Source organism: Oryctolagus cuniculus, chromosome 3, assembly GCF_964237555.1.
Source record: "Oryctolagus cuniculus chromosome 3, mOryCun1.1, whole genome shotgun sequence".
Lineage (NCBI taxonomy): Eukaryota > Metazoa > Chordata > Mammalia > Lagomorpha > Leporidae > Oryctolagus > Oryctolagus cuniculus.
Genome location: NC_091434.1, coordinates 6,331,113 through 6,348,008, shown reverse-complemented (window position 1 = coordinate 6,348,008; position 16,896 = coordinate 6,331,113). Strand labels below are relative to the sequence as shown.

The following is a 16,896-nucleotide window of genomic DNA, read 5'->3' as shown; positions in this document are numbered from 1 at the left end:
ATGGCTGCAATGGCCAGGCTGGGCCAGGCTGAAGCCAGGAGCCTGGAACTCCATTCAGCTCTCCCACATGGGTGGCAGGGACCCAAACCGTTGGGCCTTCATCCACTGCCTTCCCATTGGCAGGGAGCTGGATCGGAAGCGGAGCAGCCAGGACTCCACGCTGTGCTCTGATGTGGGATGCCAGCATCATAGGCGACACCTTAGCTTGCTACACCACAGTGCCAGCCCCTGAATTTGTCATTTGCTCTAAATCATACCCAGAATTTTGAAACTTGGAAAATAAAGTCATTAAATTTATACTTTCCAATAGTATCGGTCGGGTAGAACTTCCCAAGTTGAAACACTGCAAGGTTCGGCAGGAGCAGAGCTGCACACGTCTTAGTAGAGTCTTTCTTCCCTTTCACCCGGGCAGCAGGTAGATTTTTTCCCCATTTTCCACTCCCCCTTCCCTTTGATGCCTACTCAGAAGCACCCAGGTCACAGCACCTACGATGAGTTGGGCTTGAACCGTGAACTTGAGGATGTGTGACCGGAGCGTCTCCTAAATGTCATCTCGTGTGCCTGTCACACCAGCCTGTGAGCCAACGATTGTCCTTGACTGGCACCCGGGGAAACTGAGGCAGCACAGTGTGTGATGGGCTGAAGGTCACCTCCCTGGGAAGGGGCGAGTGCAAGCCCACCCGGTGCTGGGTGACTCGGAAATGGGATGTTTCCCTGCCTGCCACAGGGAGACCCCACCATCCCCGCTTGTCCAAACCCCGGGTGCTGCCTGCTGTGCATGTGGCGCCCCCTGCTGGCCACAAAACCTGGTCAGGGTGATGGCAGACACGCCTCTCTGCAACCACAGGCCAGAGCAGGTTGGCTTTGAGTAACAAGTGCCCCGCTGTGTTTGTCGTATTCTAAGCTGACGAGAAATGTCTGCTCGTTTCGCCCCTTGCTGAGGTCAACAAGTTGGAAAAGTCACGTGAAACAGCAATTCTGGGTCACTCGTGCCAATTCTCCTTGCTTTGAAGCCATGGCAGCCATAACCAGTCCATCCCTGCACCCATAAGAGGCCTCAGAATCTTGCTTAACCCACCTGCCAGGTGGCCGTCACTCCCTGCCCCGCTTCCTGAAAATGGAAGCCATTTTGCCTCACCTGCTCACCCGTGCTCTTTCCTGGCCCTTGTCTTCCAGATTTTGTGAAGACAGAACGGGATGACACCAGCGGGCTGAAGTCCCTGAAGAGCCTCACCAGCCACGACCCCATGAAGCAGTGGGAGCCGGCCAGCAGGTAGGGCGTGGGGGCTGGGGCTTGTCACAAACCAGCTTGGCTCTGCAGACCCTGGCCTGTGAGAGGGCCAAGGACGGAGGAAGCCGGGGTCCCCAGGCCAGGGGGGAGCTCTCTGCCCTCACTTCTGATCATGGCTCCCGTCACGGGGCCGTTGGGGTCACCCTGGTGGAGCTGGGGAGGCTCCTGCGTTGAGCCGTTCAGCTCAGCTCCGCCAGCGTTTGTGGGGCACCTGCTGCATGTCAGGGTCTGGAGGAACCAGGGGAAGTCGGGGGCAGAGCCTGACCTGGGAGCTCACTGCAGCCCAGGAAGAAGTGAGTGCAGAGGTCACCGCCAGGTCTCCTGGGAGCAAGGGGGCACCAGCAGCCCTGGCGCCTGAGCTCAGCAAACCCCATCCTCACCCAAAGGGAGAGTTCAAGGGGGCAGTGCGTGCATGCTGCTCTTGACAGAGATTGACTTGGGAATAATTCAGATCAAGTCAGCGTTGCAAGGGGACAGCTGTCCCCACTAGCAGGGTTGCCTCAGCTCACCTGTGGGGCCTTGAGTGCCAGAATCTAGCCAGTGAGCACCCGGGTCTTTGCAAACTCACCTGCTGATGGGGCAGAGATATGCCAGGAGCGGGCATAGCTGTCCCTCTGCTCCCTGCGGTCCCCACACTGCTTGTCCCTCCAGCCCTCACCCTTCACACCCTCTGTGCACACAGGAATGCCTGTTGCTAGCTCATTCCTTGGTCTACATCCAGCTGTGATGGTCAGAGCCATGGGCAGCCTCCTTCTGTCAGTATCCCATCAACAAGTGCATCCTAGCTCTAAAGCACCTCTCGGCTCCAGAATCGGGACCGGTGTTGGTCCCCTGGGTCTCTCCTATCTGAGGGTTTGCTTCAGTGTCATTTCCTCATGGTCAGCCACTGTACAAAAATATTCAATGGAAAGTTCCAGAAACAGACAAGTCTTATGTTTCAAGTAACTTTCTATTACGGTATTTGTCATCATTGTTCCGTTTTCTTGTTATCTATTGTCTCTAAACTCTTCCTAGGCCTTGTTTATAAATTAAGCCTCATCATAGATATGTGGATATACAAAAACTCATAGTATATGAGCATGCTTCAAAAAGTTCGTGAAAAACACATATTATGAAAAAACTATGCATGGATTTTAAAATGTTTTTGCACCAAAATAAACTTACCTCTTAATTCCATTTTTCCATGAACTTTTTGAAGTCCCTTGTCTAGAGGATGTTGTCCTATCACGGGTTCAAAAATCCCCTGGGGGATCGTGGAACCCCTTGTACCATGGCCCTGCCACTGGGCCTGTTTGTCCATCCCCCAAAAACGGAGCCCACGGCTGCCTCATTCAGGACCACACTCCCTCCTCCTGGCCCAGGCCTGGTGCTTGCTACACCCTCAGTACCTGTTCTGTTGTGTAACTGAATGAGAACTGAGGAGAGCCTGGGGCCACCAGAGGGCGCTGTCCTTGGGCTGGCGCTGACCCCAGGAAAGACAGGGAGCCCTGAGATTAACTCTGCGTCTTCCCGCAGGGCTCCTCCATGCAGTGGCTCCAACATCACCGAAATCATCAACCCCAACTACATGGGGATGGGGCCCTTTGGGCAGCCAGCACCCCTGCCCGGGAAGCAGACGCTGTCCCCTGACCAGCAGCTCACAGCCTGGAGCTACGACCAGCCGCCCAAGGACTCCTCACTGGGGCCCGGCAGGGGCGAGAGCCCTCCGACACCTCCCTCCCAGCCGCCCCTGTCGCCAAAGAAGTTCTCGTCCTCAGTGGCAAACCGGGGCCCCTGTCTCAGGACGCAGGAGTCACGGTGAGCGTCTTCCTCTGCCCTCCCCTCCCTGCTCACCGCGGGTCCCTGCGTCTGCCCCGGGACGGCAGCTTTGGGAGGGCAGGGGCTTGTGTCCACTTCACGCTGACATCCCCAGGCCCGGAACACAGTCGGCACTCGAGACCTGTTTGTGGGCCTCCCTTCTCCTAACCTACTGGTACAACTGGATTCTAGAAAAGGAGGGCAGGCGGTGTTTACACAGGGGCTAAAACACCAGTTCCGACACCCGTGGCCTGGGGCCAGCGTTGTGGCACAGTGGGTTAAGCCACCACCTGCATCACCAGCATCCCATATGAGCGCCGGGGCTGCTCCGCCTCCAACCCAGCTCCCTGCTAATGCGCCTGGGAAAGTAGCGGAGGACGGCCCAAGTGCTCGAGCCCCTGGCATCCTCATGGGAGACCCAGATGGAATTTCAGGCCCCTGGCTTTGGCCTGGGCCAGCCCTGGTTGTTTGTGGCCATTTGAAGAGTGAACAAGAGGATGGGAGACTTGTCTGTGTCTCGCCCTCGCTCTAAAAACTCTGCCTTTCAAGTAAAATAAAATAAACATTAAAAAAAAGAAAAACAAGCATAAACACATTGTAACAGCAACAACAAAATACACCTGTGTCCCTTATCAGAGTGGCCCCGTGATGCCTCCAGTCACTGGGTTCCTGCTACCCACGTGGGAGACCTGGATTGAGTTCCTGGCTCCTGGCCGAGGCTCCGGCTGGGGGCCACTGCAGGCACTGGGGAGTGAACCGGCAGATGGAAGCCCTCTCCTGCTCACTCTCTGGTTTTCTGGTTCTCTCTCTGTTTCTCTGCCTCTCAAGTGAAAAAATATAAATAAAGGGGCTAGAAAATTGTAAAGATACTGCCAAGAAAAGCAACCTCCTATAAGAACTATATTTGTTCAGAATGGATTTCCAGAACCGTGAACTCCCAGGCGTTTCTCACTCCTGGAGGCCCCGTGGACAGGGTTAGGAATCTCCATGCAGAAGCTCCTCCCAGACCCAGTCCCCACTCTGCTCTCAATCACAAGGAGGAAAAGGCCCCGTGTGCAACCTTCTGTCCTCTCCTAATTGTTGGGGACAGTGACAGTCAGGAGCAAGTGGGAATAGGAACACAAAAGGCAGGTGGCAGCCAGCCTGGGGAGGGAGAGGGCCTTGGCCACAAAGCCCCGGGGAGGCCCACGCAGTCCGAGAAGGCTGCTCTGAGCCTGGAACCAGTGCAGGCGGAGGTCAGAGCCAGGAGCAGACCTGGCTGGGCATGGCCACCGAGGAGCGACATCAGTGCTTCCCAAGGCTGCCAGTGCCCTTCACACACACTGCCCAGAACAAACCGTGCTGGCCGCTGAGCTGGACGGGGTCCCGACATGTTCCGGTCTCCCCAGGGTGATGAGGACATGGCAGGTGCGGCTCCATAGAGGTCAAACCTTGTCTTCCCCCAAGCCTGCCTTGTTTCTTCCTCCGGGAGAGGGTGGCCTGAGGGTGCTGCCTGCTGCCTTGCCGTCAGGAGCCTGCGGAGGGAGCCGGCGTCACCCATAGCGCAGCCTCCATGGGCTCCTCCACCTGTGCACGCCCAGCCTGGCCAGCGTCGCCTCTTAGGGTAGGAGCAGCCAGTAGTTTTGTCCTTAAGCTCCTCCTATAAAGAATGGACAGATGAGAGGTGGTGAGGGCGTGGGGACGAGGGTGGTGGCAGGAGGGGGCAGGGAGGAGGCAGCCTGGGCACCGATGTGTCTACTGCACCTCTGGTTTTCAGGATTTATGGAGGATGTTTTGGACTCTGTCCCTTCCCTGAGAAACTTGGGGGCGGGACAGACCACAGCAGAGGGACTGAGCACAAGCACCCTTATATCTAGGGCTCTCCTCCCAGCCACGGTCCTGATTCCCCCAGGGGCCCCCCTCTCCCAGCCCCGAGAGGGGCCGGCCACGGTCAGCTCCTGCACTGCTTCTCCGCTCCTTTCCAGGAGGTAATGAGCCTGCTGTCGAGTCCCTAGGCACGCCCTGAGGCTGGCCTCCCCTACCACCCCCGACATGGCGTCTCATGGCACCTGCTCAAGGATGACAGCCGCCTCCCTCCGCGGGCCCACGTCTGCTCCCCAAAAGTCGATCAGAGCTTGGCTGTGGAGCAGCTGCTGAGCAGTCAGTGCCAGGCGCCTTGGGGTGCCCGGGGACCCCCACTGTCTTCACGACAGGTTCCTTCTCTGCAGAGCGCTGCCCTGGATGGAGTATGCCACTGGGCAGAAAACGCGTAAAACATGCTCGCGCGCCCCTTCTCAGTGCCCCCAGGAACCACCTCCATCAGAGGCCACGCCGCCCGCTCAGGGTCACAGCCTGGCTCTCCGTCTCTGGCCTGTTTGCTTGTCTTTGCCCAACACTGGCCTCCGTCCAGACTCCCTCTGATTGTCAGCACCATTGCGAGCTGGGAAAGGCAGGAAACCACTCTCCCCGGAGCCCTCCCAGGAAGGAACTTGGCCTTGCAGGAGAGAGCTCTGTGCTGATTGGTCCCCCGAGCACAGATTTGGTTCTTTGGCTCCTGGCTGTCCCTGGGCCACGTCTCACGCATCATCGGTGCTTGTTAGTGGTGCAGCCTGAGCTGAGACCCTCAGCTACCACGAATGGTCAGAGGGGAGCAGGTCAGGTGGCCAGCGAGGCTTCCCTCCTGCAAGGCTCTGTGTGGAAGTGCTGAAGACGGGGCCCTGGGGGAAGCCGGGAAAGGGGGCCCGGTGATAGCAAGGGCTGGGGGCGTGGAGCACAGGCCTCTGAAGAGGAGGGGGCAGTGTGAGGGTGCTGTGTGCGTCCACTCTTCCCTTTCTCTTCTAAAACCTCCAGCAAAGTTGCCCTTCCTCACTGATCCTCTGCTGGGAGCCGTTCTTTATTTTATTTTATTTTATTTTATTTTATTTATTTATTTATTTATTTATTTTTGACAGGCCGAGTTAGACAGTGAGAGAGAGACAGAGAGAGACAGAGAGAAATGTCTTCCTTTTTCCATTGGTTCACTCCCCAAGTTGCCGCTACGGCCAGTGTGTTGTGGCTAGCATGCTGCGCCGATCCGAAGCCAGGAGCCAGGTGCTTCTTCCTGGTCTCCCATGCTGGTGCAGGGCCCAAGGACCTGGGCCATCCTCCACTGCCCTCCCGGGCCACAGCAGAGAGCTGGACTGGAAGAGGAGCAACCGGGACAGATTCCAGTGCCCCGACCGGGACTAGAACCTGGGGTGCTGGCACCGCAGGTGGAGGATTAGCCTAGTGAGCTGTGGCGCCGGCTGGGAACTGCTCTCATGGTGGAAAATGTCCCCAGCCTGACCAGGATTGCCTGTGAGGACCACACGTGAATAACAGAAGCGGCTCTTCTTCTTTTGTCTTTCTAAACATGTTTATTTGTTTTCATTTTATTTGAAAGGCAAACAGGACAGAGAGGCAAAAGCAGAGATACAGAGCGAGCAAGCTTCCATCTGCTGGTTCACCCCCCACCTCTGTCCCCAAAGCTTGCAACAACCGGCGCTGGGCCAAAGTTCACCCCCCCACACACCCCACCTCCACCCCTACCCCCCTCTGTCCCCAAGGCTCGCAACAACCAGCGCTGGGCCAAGCCAAAGGCAAGAGACCAAGTGGGTGGCAGGGACCCAAGCCCTTGAGCTGTCACCTGCCGCCTCCCAGGGTGTGCATGAGCAGGACCTGGCTCAGAAGGGGAGGAGCCAGGACTCAACCCATCGCTCTGATGTGAGATGCAGGTGCTGCAAACAGCCTCCTAACCGCTGCGCCAAACACCGCCCCTCCTCTTGATTTCTTTTTATCAAGGTGAACTTTGCATGACATAAAATCAACCACTTCAAAACGAACAGTGAGGTGGCATTCAGTGCGTTCACCGTGCCGTGCAGCCGGCACCTCTGTCTTGTTCCAACCCCGAGACATCTTGTTCCAACCCCAAGACAGAAGCCCAGCCCCCTGAAGCAGCCTGTCCCCTCACGTGTCCACTTTCTCCCAACCCCAGGCCCGGCGACCTGGGGAAGAGCACAGCCGACGCCTCCGCGCACGAGGACCTGCAGCCGAGCAAGCCGGAGATGTTCGAGAACCCGCTGTACGGCTCCGTGAGCGCCTTCCCTAAGCCGGCTCCCAGGAAAGAGCAGGAGTCCCCCAAGCCGCTGCGGAAGGAGCCCCCGGCCTGCCCAGACCCGGCGCTCCTGTCGCCCAGCATTGTGCTCACCAAAGCCCAGGAGGCCGAGGGCAGCAAGGGCCCGGGCAAGCAGGGCCCCGTGCCCTTCCTCAGCCCGGCGCCCCGACTACGCTCCTTCACCTGCTCCTCCTCCGCCGCCGAGGGCAGGCCGGCCAGTGGGGACAAGAGCCAGGGGAAGCCCAAGGCCCCCGCCAGCTCCCAGGCCCCAGTGCCAGCCAAGAGGCCCATCAAGCCTTCCAGGTCGGAGATGGGCCAGCAGCCCGCGGCCACGCCGATACCACCCACCCCATCCCCAAGGCCACCCCTGCCCATCAAGAGCCCAGCAGTCCTGCACCTGCAGCACTCCAAGGGCCGCGACTACCGCGAGAACACGGAGCTCCCCCACCATGGCAAGCACCGGCCAGAGGAGGCGCCGCTCGGCAGGACCGCCATGCAGGTAGGTGGGTGCGGGCGTGTGTGCAGCACGTGTGCGCATTGTGTTCACGTGTGTGCTCACGTGTGCGCTGAGATCAGCCTGGAGCCACTCCATGAGGAAGCATTGGAATCAGGATTTGTTTGGGGATTTTTAAGTATTTTTATTTGAAAGGTAGAGAGAGACAGGGGAAAAAAATCTACTGCCAATGGTTCACTCCCCAAATGCCCTCAGTAACAGGCTGGACCCATGGGGCCGGCACTGTGGCTCACTTGGTTAATCCTCCACCTGCGGTGCCAGCATCCCATATGGGCACAGGGTTCTAGTCCTGGTTGCTCCTCTTCCAGCCCAGCTCTCTGCTGTGGCCTGGAAAGGCAGTGGAGGATGTCCCACGTGCTTAGGCCCCTGCACCCGCGTGGGAAACCAGGAAGAAGCACCCGGCTCCTGGCTTTGGATTGGTGCAGCGCCAGCTGTGGTGGCCATTTGGGGAGTGAACCAATGGAAGGTTGAGCTGTCTCTCTCTCTGTCTGTAACTCTACCTGTCAAATAAAAAATAAAATAAAATAAAATAAAATAACATTTAAAAAAAAAAAAACAGGCTGGATCTGCCGAAGCTGGGAGCCAGAAATTCAATTCTGGGTCACCCCCATGGGTAGCAGGGACTCAGCTACTTGAGTTAGCACCTGCTGCCTCCCAGGACCTGAACCAGCAGGAGGCTGGGATCAGAGGTGAAGGTGGAACTCAGAACCAGGCATTCCAGTACGGGACACAGGTGCCTCAGCAGTGTCTGAAACATTGCCAGACACTCTCTCCTGGAATCAGGATGGGAACCCACATCTGTCTGCCCACCCCCCGAACACACATGCAAGTCCCTGACCCTACATGGCCTCTTCAGTGACTGTTGAAAGGAATAAAGTACCACGGATAAACCCCCAGCCCTGTGGAATGAAACACCACGAAGAAAAGGAATCTTGATGATTTATTTCATTATTATCATCCTTAGAATGCATACTTAAAAAAAACTCAATGTTTTTTCAAAAGATTGATTTGAAAGGCAGAGTTAGAGAGAGAGAGGATCTTCCATCTGCTGGTTCAGTCCCCAAATGGCCACAACAGCTGGGCCCAGGCCAGGCTGAAGCCAGGAATCAGGAGCTCCCCTAGGTCTCCCACGTGGCTGCAGGGGCCCAAGGACTTGGGCCACCTTCCACTGCTTTCCCAGATGCATTAGCAGGGAGCTGGATTGGAAGTCAAGCAGTCAGGACTCAAACCAATGCCTATTTGGGATGCTGGTGCTACAGGCAGTGGCTTAACTGGCTGCACCACAGCACTAGCCCAAAATCCCAGTGTTTGAGAGACTTCAGAGGCAACTTCCTCTTCATTCCTTTAAAGGGCATTTCTCCTTTTTAAATTTTTCATGTATTTATTCATTTCAAAGATGGAGAGACAGACAGCAATCTCCGCTTGGGCCGTTCCCTGCAGCCTTCCCGGGTGGAGGAAGCTGCAAACACGTGTGGAGCCAGGGCTTGAACCAGGCTCTGACATGGGCTGCAAGCATCCCAGTGTCTGAACCCCTGTGCCCAACACCCACCGCCTCTAATATGTTTCTTGCCTAGCGAAACAAGCAGTAATTAAAACTCAGATGCTGCACTGCACTCGAGTCCCAGCTCCCCACTGCTGGGTCTGTGCCGTGAGTCCGTTTTCTCCTCTGTCGGAGGGGCCTGTTGGCGGCACCTCCCTCGTGGGGTTAGAGCTAAGACTGCATCCTGTGTGACTGTGCGTTAGTGTTGTGCACAGTTATCCCTGGGGATCTATGGGGGGGCTGCTTCCAGGGCCCCACGGACACCAAAACCCACAGATGCTGAAGCCCCTTAGGAAACAGCGTGAGACCTACACACATCTTCCTACACACTTTAAGTCATCTCTGGATTCCTTCTCACCCAGTGCAATGCAAATGCCGTAGAAATAGTTGTTGCACAGCGCTGCTTAGGAAATAACGACAAGAAAACCACTCTGTGTTGAGTACAGAGGCAATTTGGTTTTTAAATATTTTCCTTCTGTGATTGGAATGTATGTGCAGCTATGTATAGAGTATTAGAGTATCTATAATTGACTACAAGAGGGCTGTGAAAAGCCCAGGGACAATGCACGTTTGTCTTTCAAAATTGTTGTTAGGCCGGCGCCGCGGCTCACTAGGCTAATCCTCCGCCTAGCGGCGCCGGCACACCGGGTTCTAGTCCCGGTCGGGGCTCCGGATTCTGTCCCGGTTGCCCCTCTTCCAGGCCAGCCCTCTGCTGTGGCCAGGGAGTGCAGTGGAGGATGGCCCAGGTGCTTGGGCCCTGCACCCCATGGGAGACCAGGAAAAGCACCTGGCTCCTGGCTCCTGCCATCGGATCAGCGCGGTGCGCCGGCCGCGGCAGCCATTGGAGGGTGAACCAACGGCAAAAAGGAAGACCTTTCTCTCTGTCTCTCTCTCTCTCACTGTCCACTCTGCCTGTCAAAAAAAAAAAATTGTTGTTATTTTATTTGAAAGGCAGAGAGCAGACAGGCAGGCAGATAGAGAGCCTCTGTCCTCCGGTTCTCTCTCCAAATGCCCACAACAGCCAGGACTGGGCCAGGCTGAAGCTGGGAGCCGCGAGCTCAATCCAGCCCGCCCACATGGATGGCAGGGACCCAACTACTTGAGCCGTCACCTGCTGCTCCTAGGGTGTGCGTTAGCAGGAAGCTGGAAACCAGAAACAGAGCTGGGAATCAAACCCAGCACTGCTCTGCAGTATGGGACAAGGGGGTCTTAACTGCTGCGCCAAATGCCGGTCCCTGTGCTACCTTTTAATTCCACTTTCCAAGAATGTGTTGAAGTCCCCTCATGTGCAGAAAGTACCTGGAACCATGTGTGCTGCATGATCCAGGAGGCCGGGTACAGGCGTGCGGGGACGTGGGGGCCACTCGGCGCACCGAAGCCTGGGGGAATGACAACCTTTCTGTTCTTGTCCCGCAGTGAAGCCTTGGGAAGCCGCTGGCGTTTCGGGTCAGGAGTCCACAGGAGCAGCAGACGCCACCCACAGCCTCTTCTGAGACCTGCCAGCTCCTCCCACCCAGCTCCCCAGGCCCAGCTTCGTATTGTTTCAGGAAAGGGCCCAGCTTCTGAGAGGTGCAAGCCGTGGGCTGGCTGCGAGGCTGGGTACCGCGTGCTGAGAGTGGAAGGGAAACACACACCCGCTGGGCAGCGCACACCTGCACGCCGGTCCCCAGCTCCGTCTTGGTACTCGGGACCCCTGCACCTTGTTCACGTCCCCATAAGAAAGGACCCAAAGCACCGATTCAAGGGTGGAGAGATCAATAATAATAATAATAATATGAATATGAATAATAATAATGGCCACATGGATCGAGCACTCACTGTGTGCCACTTGCTTCCAGAACATTCTGTCGGGACCCCCTCCAGGGCTGAGACTCCAGTCCACTAAGAACATGCGTCCAAACCCACCAGCTGAGAACTGGGTGTCCTGAGGGGTTTGCACAAAGCATTAAGAAGGCCAGTGCCCTCCTGGAGCAAGGCCGGGGCTCAACCTTAGGAAGCTGCATGGTCTGAGCAGCTCAGTGAGGGTACAAAGGGCCTGGCCCTGTCCAGCTCCCCTGATGCGGCTGCTTTAGCGAAAGCCCAGGGGGCCCGGCCCCTCAGAAGAGGAAGGGTCTGCCTGTTTCTCCAGTTCCTCAGGTGGCAGCTCCAACTCTCCAGCAGAGAGATCTGGCCACAGCCCGGGGCCAGCCACACCAAGGCCCGTTCCGGGTGTCCGTGCCAGGTTGCCATGTTCCCCTCGAAGTGGGCAGCCGCCACCAGGCCACGGGCTGAGCCAAGCCCCTGCCACTCACTCTGTCCCAGCGGCAGGCAGCTGCTGCTCCTGAGAGCCCAGCTCTGCAGCCTGGTTGCCTGGTAGGGTGGGCAGCTCGGTTCCGGGCTCCCGAAATAGATCAACCTCTGCTTGCTGAGCTCCGTGGCTTCCAACCCTGCTTCCTTGGTGACTAGAAGAATAGGTTGGTGACAGCTCTTCTTGTACTGCTTTTTGACATAACAGAGTTAAGGTAGGAAACCCAACCCAGTGTGTTGTGTGTGAGAGTGTGTATGTGTGTGTGCGTGCAGAGGAGGGTTCATACCCCATGTGCTCAGGGGTCTCCATCTGTGTGACCAATAAACCATGCCTTTCTCACTCTGCTGTTCTCTGTGTGGCATCTCCCCCAACCCCAGACATTCAGAGCCCCAGACATGTGTGTGGGCTGAGGGAGCAACTGCGGGGGCACGAGAGACGGCTGTTGAGGGTTTGTGGGGGTGACGGGAAAGCATGGCCCTGAGCAGATAGGACCCCACAGAGCCAGCTTGAAGCTAGCATGGATAACTGGGTGGACATCGGTCCCCACACATATGCCTCCTCCAGCCTCCAGGAGGGGCACCCCGCCACGCACACACACCTGCTGTCTTAGAGCCCGTAAGTTCCTCCCAGCTCTTATCCTTCACCACTCAAGCTCCAGGGACAAGGCACATGCATGGAACGATCCCCAGGTCATGGGCAGGGAGCAGCCTTGGAGACCCACCTGCAGGGTGTGGTGGCCAGCACTGCCCCTCAGGCTGCTCAGCCTCTGTCCTGCTCACAGACCCCAGGCCTGGGCTCCAGACGGAGCTCGAGGGAGTGGCATCTTTGTCTGCCATGGAGGAAAGCAGTCACTGGTGCCCTGGTGACAGGTGGACACTGACAGGATGGGGCTGAGGCCACTGGGACCTCCCTGCTGGCTGGCTTTCTGGTCCCCACAGTGAACCTGACCCACGCCCCCACCAGCCTCAGCTCTCTGGCCCAGCAGGCCGTGGGCCAGGGTAGAGAGGCAGCTGGAGACACCCAGACATGGCAGGTCCTCCCCACCATTGCTAGGGGGTCCCAGGAGCAGCTCAGAGGGGAGCACAGCACGGGGCAGGCCTGACCTTTGTGCTGAGTCCAGCCCTGAGCACGCGCGTGGCCCTCCTCCGCCATCCCCACAGTCAGGTGCGGGCTGCTGTGCAGACCTGGCGCTGGCGGCACGTGTGCCCAGAACTGCGCGGTTTCAGGACATGCAGCTGTGTCCTTTCCACCTCTCAGCCGGAGCTCCCTCCTTGGGCTCCTGGCTGCCACCATCTGTTGGGGCCGCCTTCAGTCACCTGTCCCGTCTCTCCTCTCCTGATGACCCTCGGGAGCTCCATAACCGAGAAGGCAGCCGATCGAGATTCCCCCGCAAGGGCACCCCCAGTCCCAAGGTCAAGTCTACTGCGCTCCTTTGCATGGTTATAGGAAAGCTGGCTGGAAACGCAACACCAAGGTGTTGTCATCACAATGGACAGTCCCTGGCACCGGCACAGCACCTCCCCCCACTCCATGCCTCCTGCAAAGTCGGGGTGGGCCCCGCCATCTCCTGCCCGCCTGTCAGTTCTCTTTCCATGCCATGTTTTTCCACCTCGCAGGAGGGAAATTAGTGAGTCATTCAGAAAAGCTCTCCCGCAGCTACCTTCCCTAACCCAGCCTCCCAGGTCCTTAAAATAGCTCCTTTCCCAGCAAACTAATTTCCATGGAGACCCAGCCACGGGAAGGCCCCAGAGCTTTCTGCAAGGCAGCTCAGCTCCCAGCCTCCACCACAGCAGAGCCCCTTTATGATGCAAATGCCTGCTCACCCCCACAGACACCCCCGGAGCCCCACTTTGGGAAACCTGCCCCCAGGACGAGCACCGGCAGGTGGGGGCTAGCTATGGGTGCTCTACTTTCTGGTCGTGTTCTGTTGAAGGGCTGGGCTGCACAGGTCGCCTCCTCCCAGGTCCCGGCAGACCTGGGCCACTGGGCTGTCCAGGGAGTAATCTGAGACCAGGTGGACATAGCTCACATCTCCTTCATTCGCTCAAGTCCATGTTGATGGCAGGTGCTGGGCCTTGGGCGTCACCACTTCCATTAAGGACAGCCAGGAGGTCAGACAGAATTGGGTTGTTTTACTTATTTGAAAGGTAGAGGGAAAGACAGAGGTCTTCCATCCGCTGGTTCACTCCCCAGATGGCTGCAACAGCCAGGGCTGGGGCTAGGCCAGGCCAAAGCCAGGAACCAGGAACTCTTCTCCAGGTCTCCCACGTGGGTGCAGGGCCCAAACACTTGGGGCCATCCTCTGCTGCTTTCCCAGGCACATTAGCAGGGAGCTGGATTGGAAATGGAGCAGCTGGGACTCGAACTGGCACCCATATGGGATACTGGCTTTGCAGGCAGCAGCTTAACCCTTTGTGCCTCAGCACCTGCCCTGACACAATGGGTTTAAATATCTTGTCTTTTATTTCCTAAAAATGAGGCCTGGCCTAAGCTGCTAGCTCTCTGAGTCTCAGACTCATCATCTGTAAAATGGCGGGCGGGTGTTGCGAGCATTCAATGAGCATGTCTCTGGGAAGGGCCTGGCGTGTGGTGGGGCTCCTGGGGGGCTCCTGGACATCACTCTTCCCAGCTCCCTGGGGGATGAGGCTGTGTGACATGGATGTCATCCCGAAGGGAGCAGAGAGAAAAACTCGCTCCAGGCGGTGACAAGCAGTGGGGGAGATTTACGAGCTGGGCTCTCCGGGACTGGCAGAATGTTCTAGAAGGAGGTAAGGCAAGCACATGGATCAAAAAAACAAGAAATTCAGGGGGCAAGCTGAGGCTGAGAAAAACCTGAGAGACAAGGGCTCGTCGCAGGCAGGGAGACTAGCCGAGGCCTAGAGAGGGCTGGTTGAGGCCAGGGAAGACTGGTTGGAGCCAGTAGGGCTACTTGAGGCCAGGGAGACCACTCAAGATTAGAAAACTGCTTGAGGCCAAAGAGGGGCTAATTGAAGCCAGGATGGCGAGTTGAAGCCAGAGACTATTTGAGGCCAGAATGACTAGATGAGACCAAGGAAGAGCTAGTTGATGCCAGAAAGACTAGTTGAGACTGGGCTAGCTGAAGTCAGAGGTGCTGGTTGGATTGCCCTGGCTATGCAGACCACAGCGGCTTGAATTACCTGAGCTAATGGGAGCAGAGCCCAGGGAAACAGAAAGTCCTAGAATAGGGCTGGCCACATCCCACAGGGCAGTGCAGGGCAGGACCATGGCCGCAGGGAACACGTTGGCAGATCCAGCTCCTACTCCTTCCTCCTCCCCTCTCCAAGTCGATGACACAGTCCTGCTTCATTCTACAAGGAACTGGTGGGGGCGGAGGGGCAGGCAGTGACCACTTGTCTAGGGAAATCAAGAGTGGGGTGAGGGAAATGAGGCACGAAGGGTGCAAAAAGGAACAGGCCTCGTTCTCAAGTGCCTGCCCTCAGCTTGCACCACCTCAAATTTAAACACCCCCCCCCCGACTCTGTGCCTGCCTGGCTCCCTCTACCCCCAGCCCTGAATAGCAGGTGCGGAAGTGAGAACCGGATCCCAAGGGGAGCTGAATTCCCTTGAGGAAAGCAGCCACGATACCTCTGCAGCCCTGGCAGGACCTGGAAGTGTTGTGGGGCTGGGGATCCCCCAGTTATGTTGTGGGGACCCAGAGCCCTGGCTGGGCTGGGAGAGACCCCCAGTTGAATTTAGTCCAGTTCTTGTCTTACTGGCACATAAGAATACAGCCAGGGGGGCCGGCACTGTGGCACCACGGGCTAAAGCCCTGGCCTGAAGCACCAGCATCCCATATGGGCACCGGGACTAGAACCGACTGCTCCTCTTCCGATCCAGCTCTCTGCTGTGGCCTGGGAAAGCAGAAGAGGATGGACCAAGTCCTTGGGCCCCTACACCAACTTGAGAGACCTGGAAGAATCTCCTGGCTCCTGGCTTCAGATTGGCACAGCTCTGGCTGTTGCAGCCATCTGGGGAGTGAACCAGTGAATGAAAGACCTCTCTCTCTCTCTCTCTCTGTCTCTCTCTCCCTCTCTCCCTCTCTCTGTAACTGTCTTTCAAATAAATAAAAAATAGATCTTTAAAAAAAATGCAGCCAGGAAGTTAGAGAGAGGTGGACAGAGGAGCAGGATTTATTGGAAGGCAGAAAGCACACACTCAGATGTGAATGCAGGCGACCTCAAGAGAGAGAATTGCCCCCACCCAGGCTGGGGTCAAACTTCGACAGGGTAGGGGTGGTGCTCAGGGCGGAGCCTGATGGGCATCCAAAGATACAGGATTTGGGGTGGGGCTGCGGTGCACCTGCTGGCCCCCAAGAAGGCATCTTGGTACCTGGCGCTGGATGCAAGGTGAGGCTTAGCTGCATGATGAGTGAGCGTGTTGAGTCTTCAGCCACACTGAACTGGCGTGCCAGGTGATGGGATCTGGGCAGTTGCACATGGCTTAGGTATTGGCAGCCCTTAGCTCCTATCCCTGACTCCCTGACGCCCACATCAGAAGAAGGAAGCGGGAAGAGCAGGTGGGAGAGGCTGTCCTCTGTCAGAAGCAGGATCCTGCTTTGGTGCATGGGATAGAAACTGAATTTTCGGGGCCGGTGCTGTGGCTCATTTGGTTAATCCTCTGCCTGCAGCACTGGCATCCCATATGGGCGCCGGGTTCTAGTCCCGGTTGCTCCTCTTCCAGTCCAGCTCTCTGCTGTGGCCCGGGAGGGCAAGGGAGAATGGCCCAAGTGCTTGGACCAAGTGCTGCACCCACGTGGGAAACTGGGAGGGGGTGCCTGGCTCCTGGCTTCAGATCTGCGCAGCGCTGGCCACAGCGGCCATTTGGGGAGTGAACCAGCAGAGGGAAGACCTTTCCCTCTGTCTCTCTCTCTCTCACTGTCTATAACTCTGCCTGTCAAATAAAAAAAAAAAATTGAATTTTCATGCCTTACTTAGAGCATATCCACAGATAAGACTTCTCTTGTTTCAGTTATTTTTCATTTTTAATGAGTTTTTTTTAAGATGTTTATTTACTTGAAAGGCAGAGTGCCAGAGAGAGGAGGAGAAACAGATCTTCCACCTGCTGGCTCACTCCCCAGTTGGCCGCAACAGTCAGGGCTGGGCCAGACCAAAGCCAGGAGCCAGGAACTCCGTCCTGGTCTCCCACATGGGTGGCAGGAACTCAAACCCTTAATCCGTCACCTGCTGCTTCCCAGATGCATTAACAGGGAGCTGGATGGGAAGCAGAGCAGCTGGGACTCGAACCGGCGCTCTGATAAGGGACACAGGCCTCCACAGCAGTGGCTTAACCCACTGAGCCACAAAACCTGGTCCCAGTTATTTTCAAAAAGCACTCC

At 57.0% G+C, this 16,896-nt stretch overlaps 1 protein-coding gene across 1 annotated transcript in view; it reads left to right on the top strand.

Annotated features, from left to right (window-relative positions):
• Nucleotides 1-11,879, top strand: part of INPP5D (inositol polyphosphate-5-phosphatase D) — a 141,493-nt gene extending 129,614 nt beyond the window's left edge. Inside the window, exons 24-27 of the mRNA XM_070070037.1 lie at nt 1,177-1,273; nt 2,807-3,088; nt 7,080-7,698; nt 10,670-11,879. Coding sequence (XP_069926138.1) covers nt 1,177-1,273; nt 2,807-3,088; nt 7,080-7,698; nt 10,670-10,672 — 1,001 coding nt within the window. The 3' untranslated portion in view covers nt 10,673-11,879. The remainder of the gene's footprint in view (nt 1-1,176; nt 1,274-2,806; nt 3,089-7,079; nt 7,699-10,669) is intronic.
• The last annotated feature ends 5,017 nt before the right edge of the window (nt 11,880-16,896 follow it).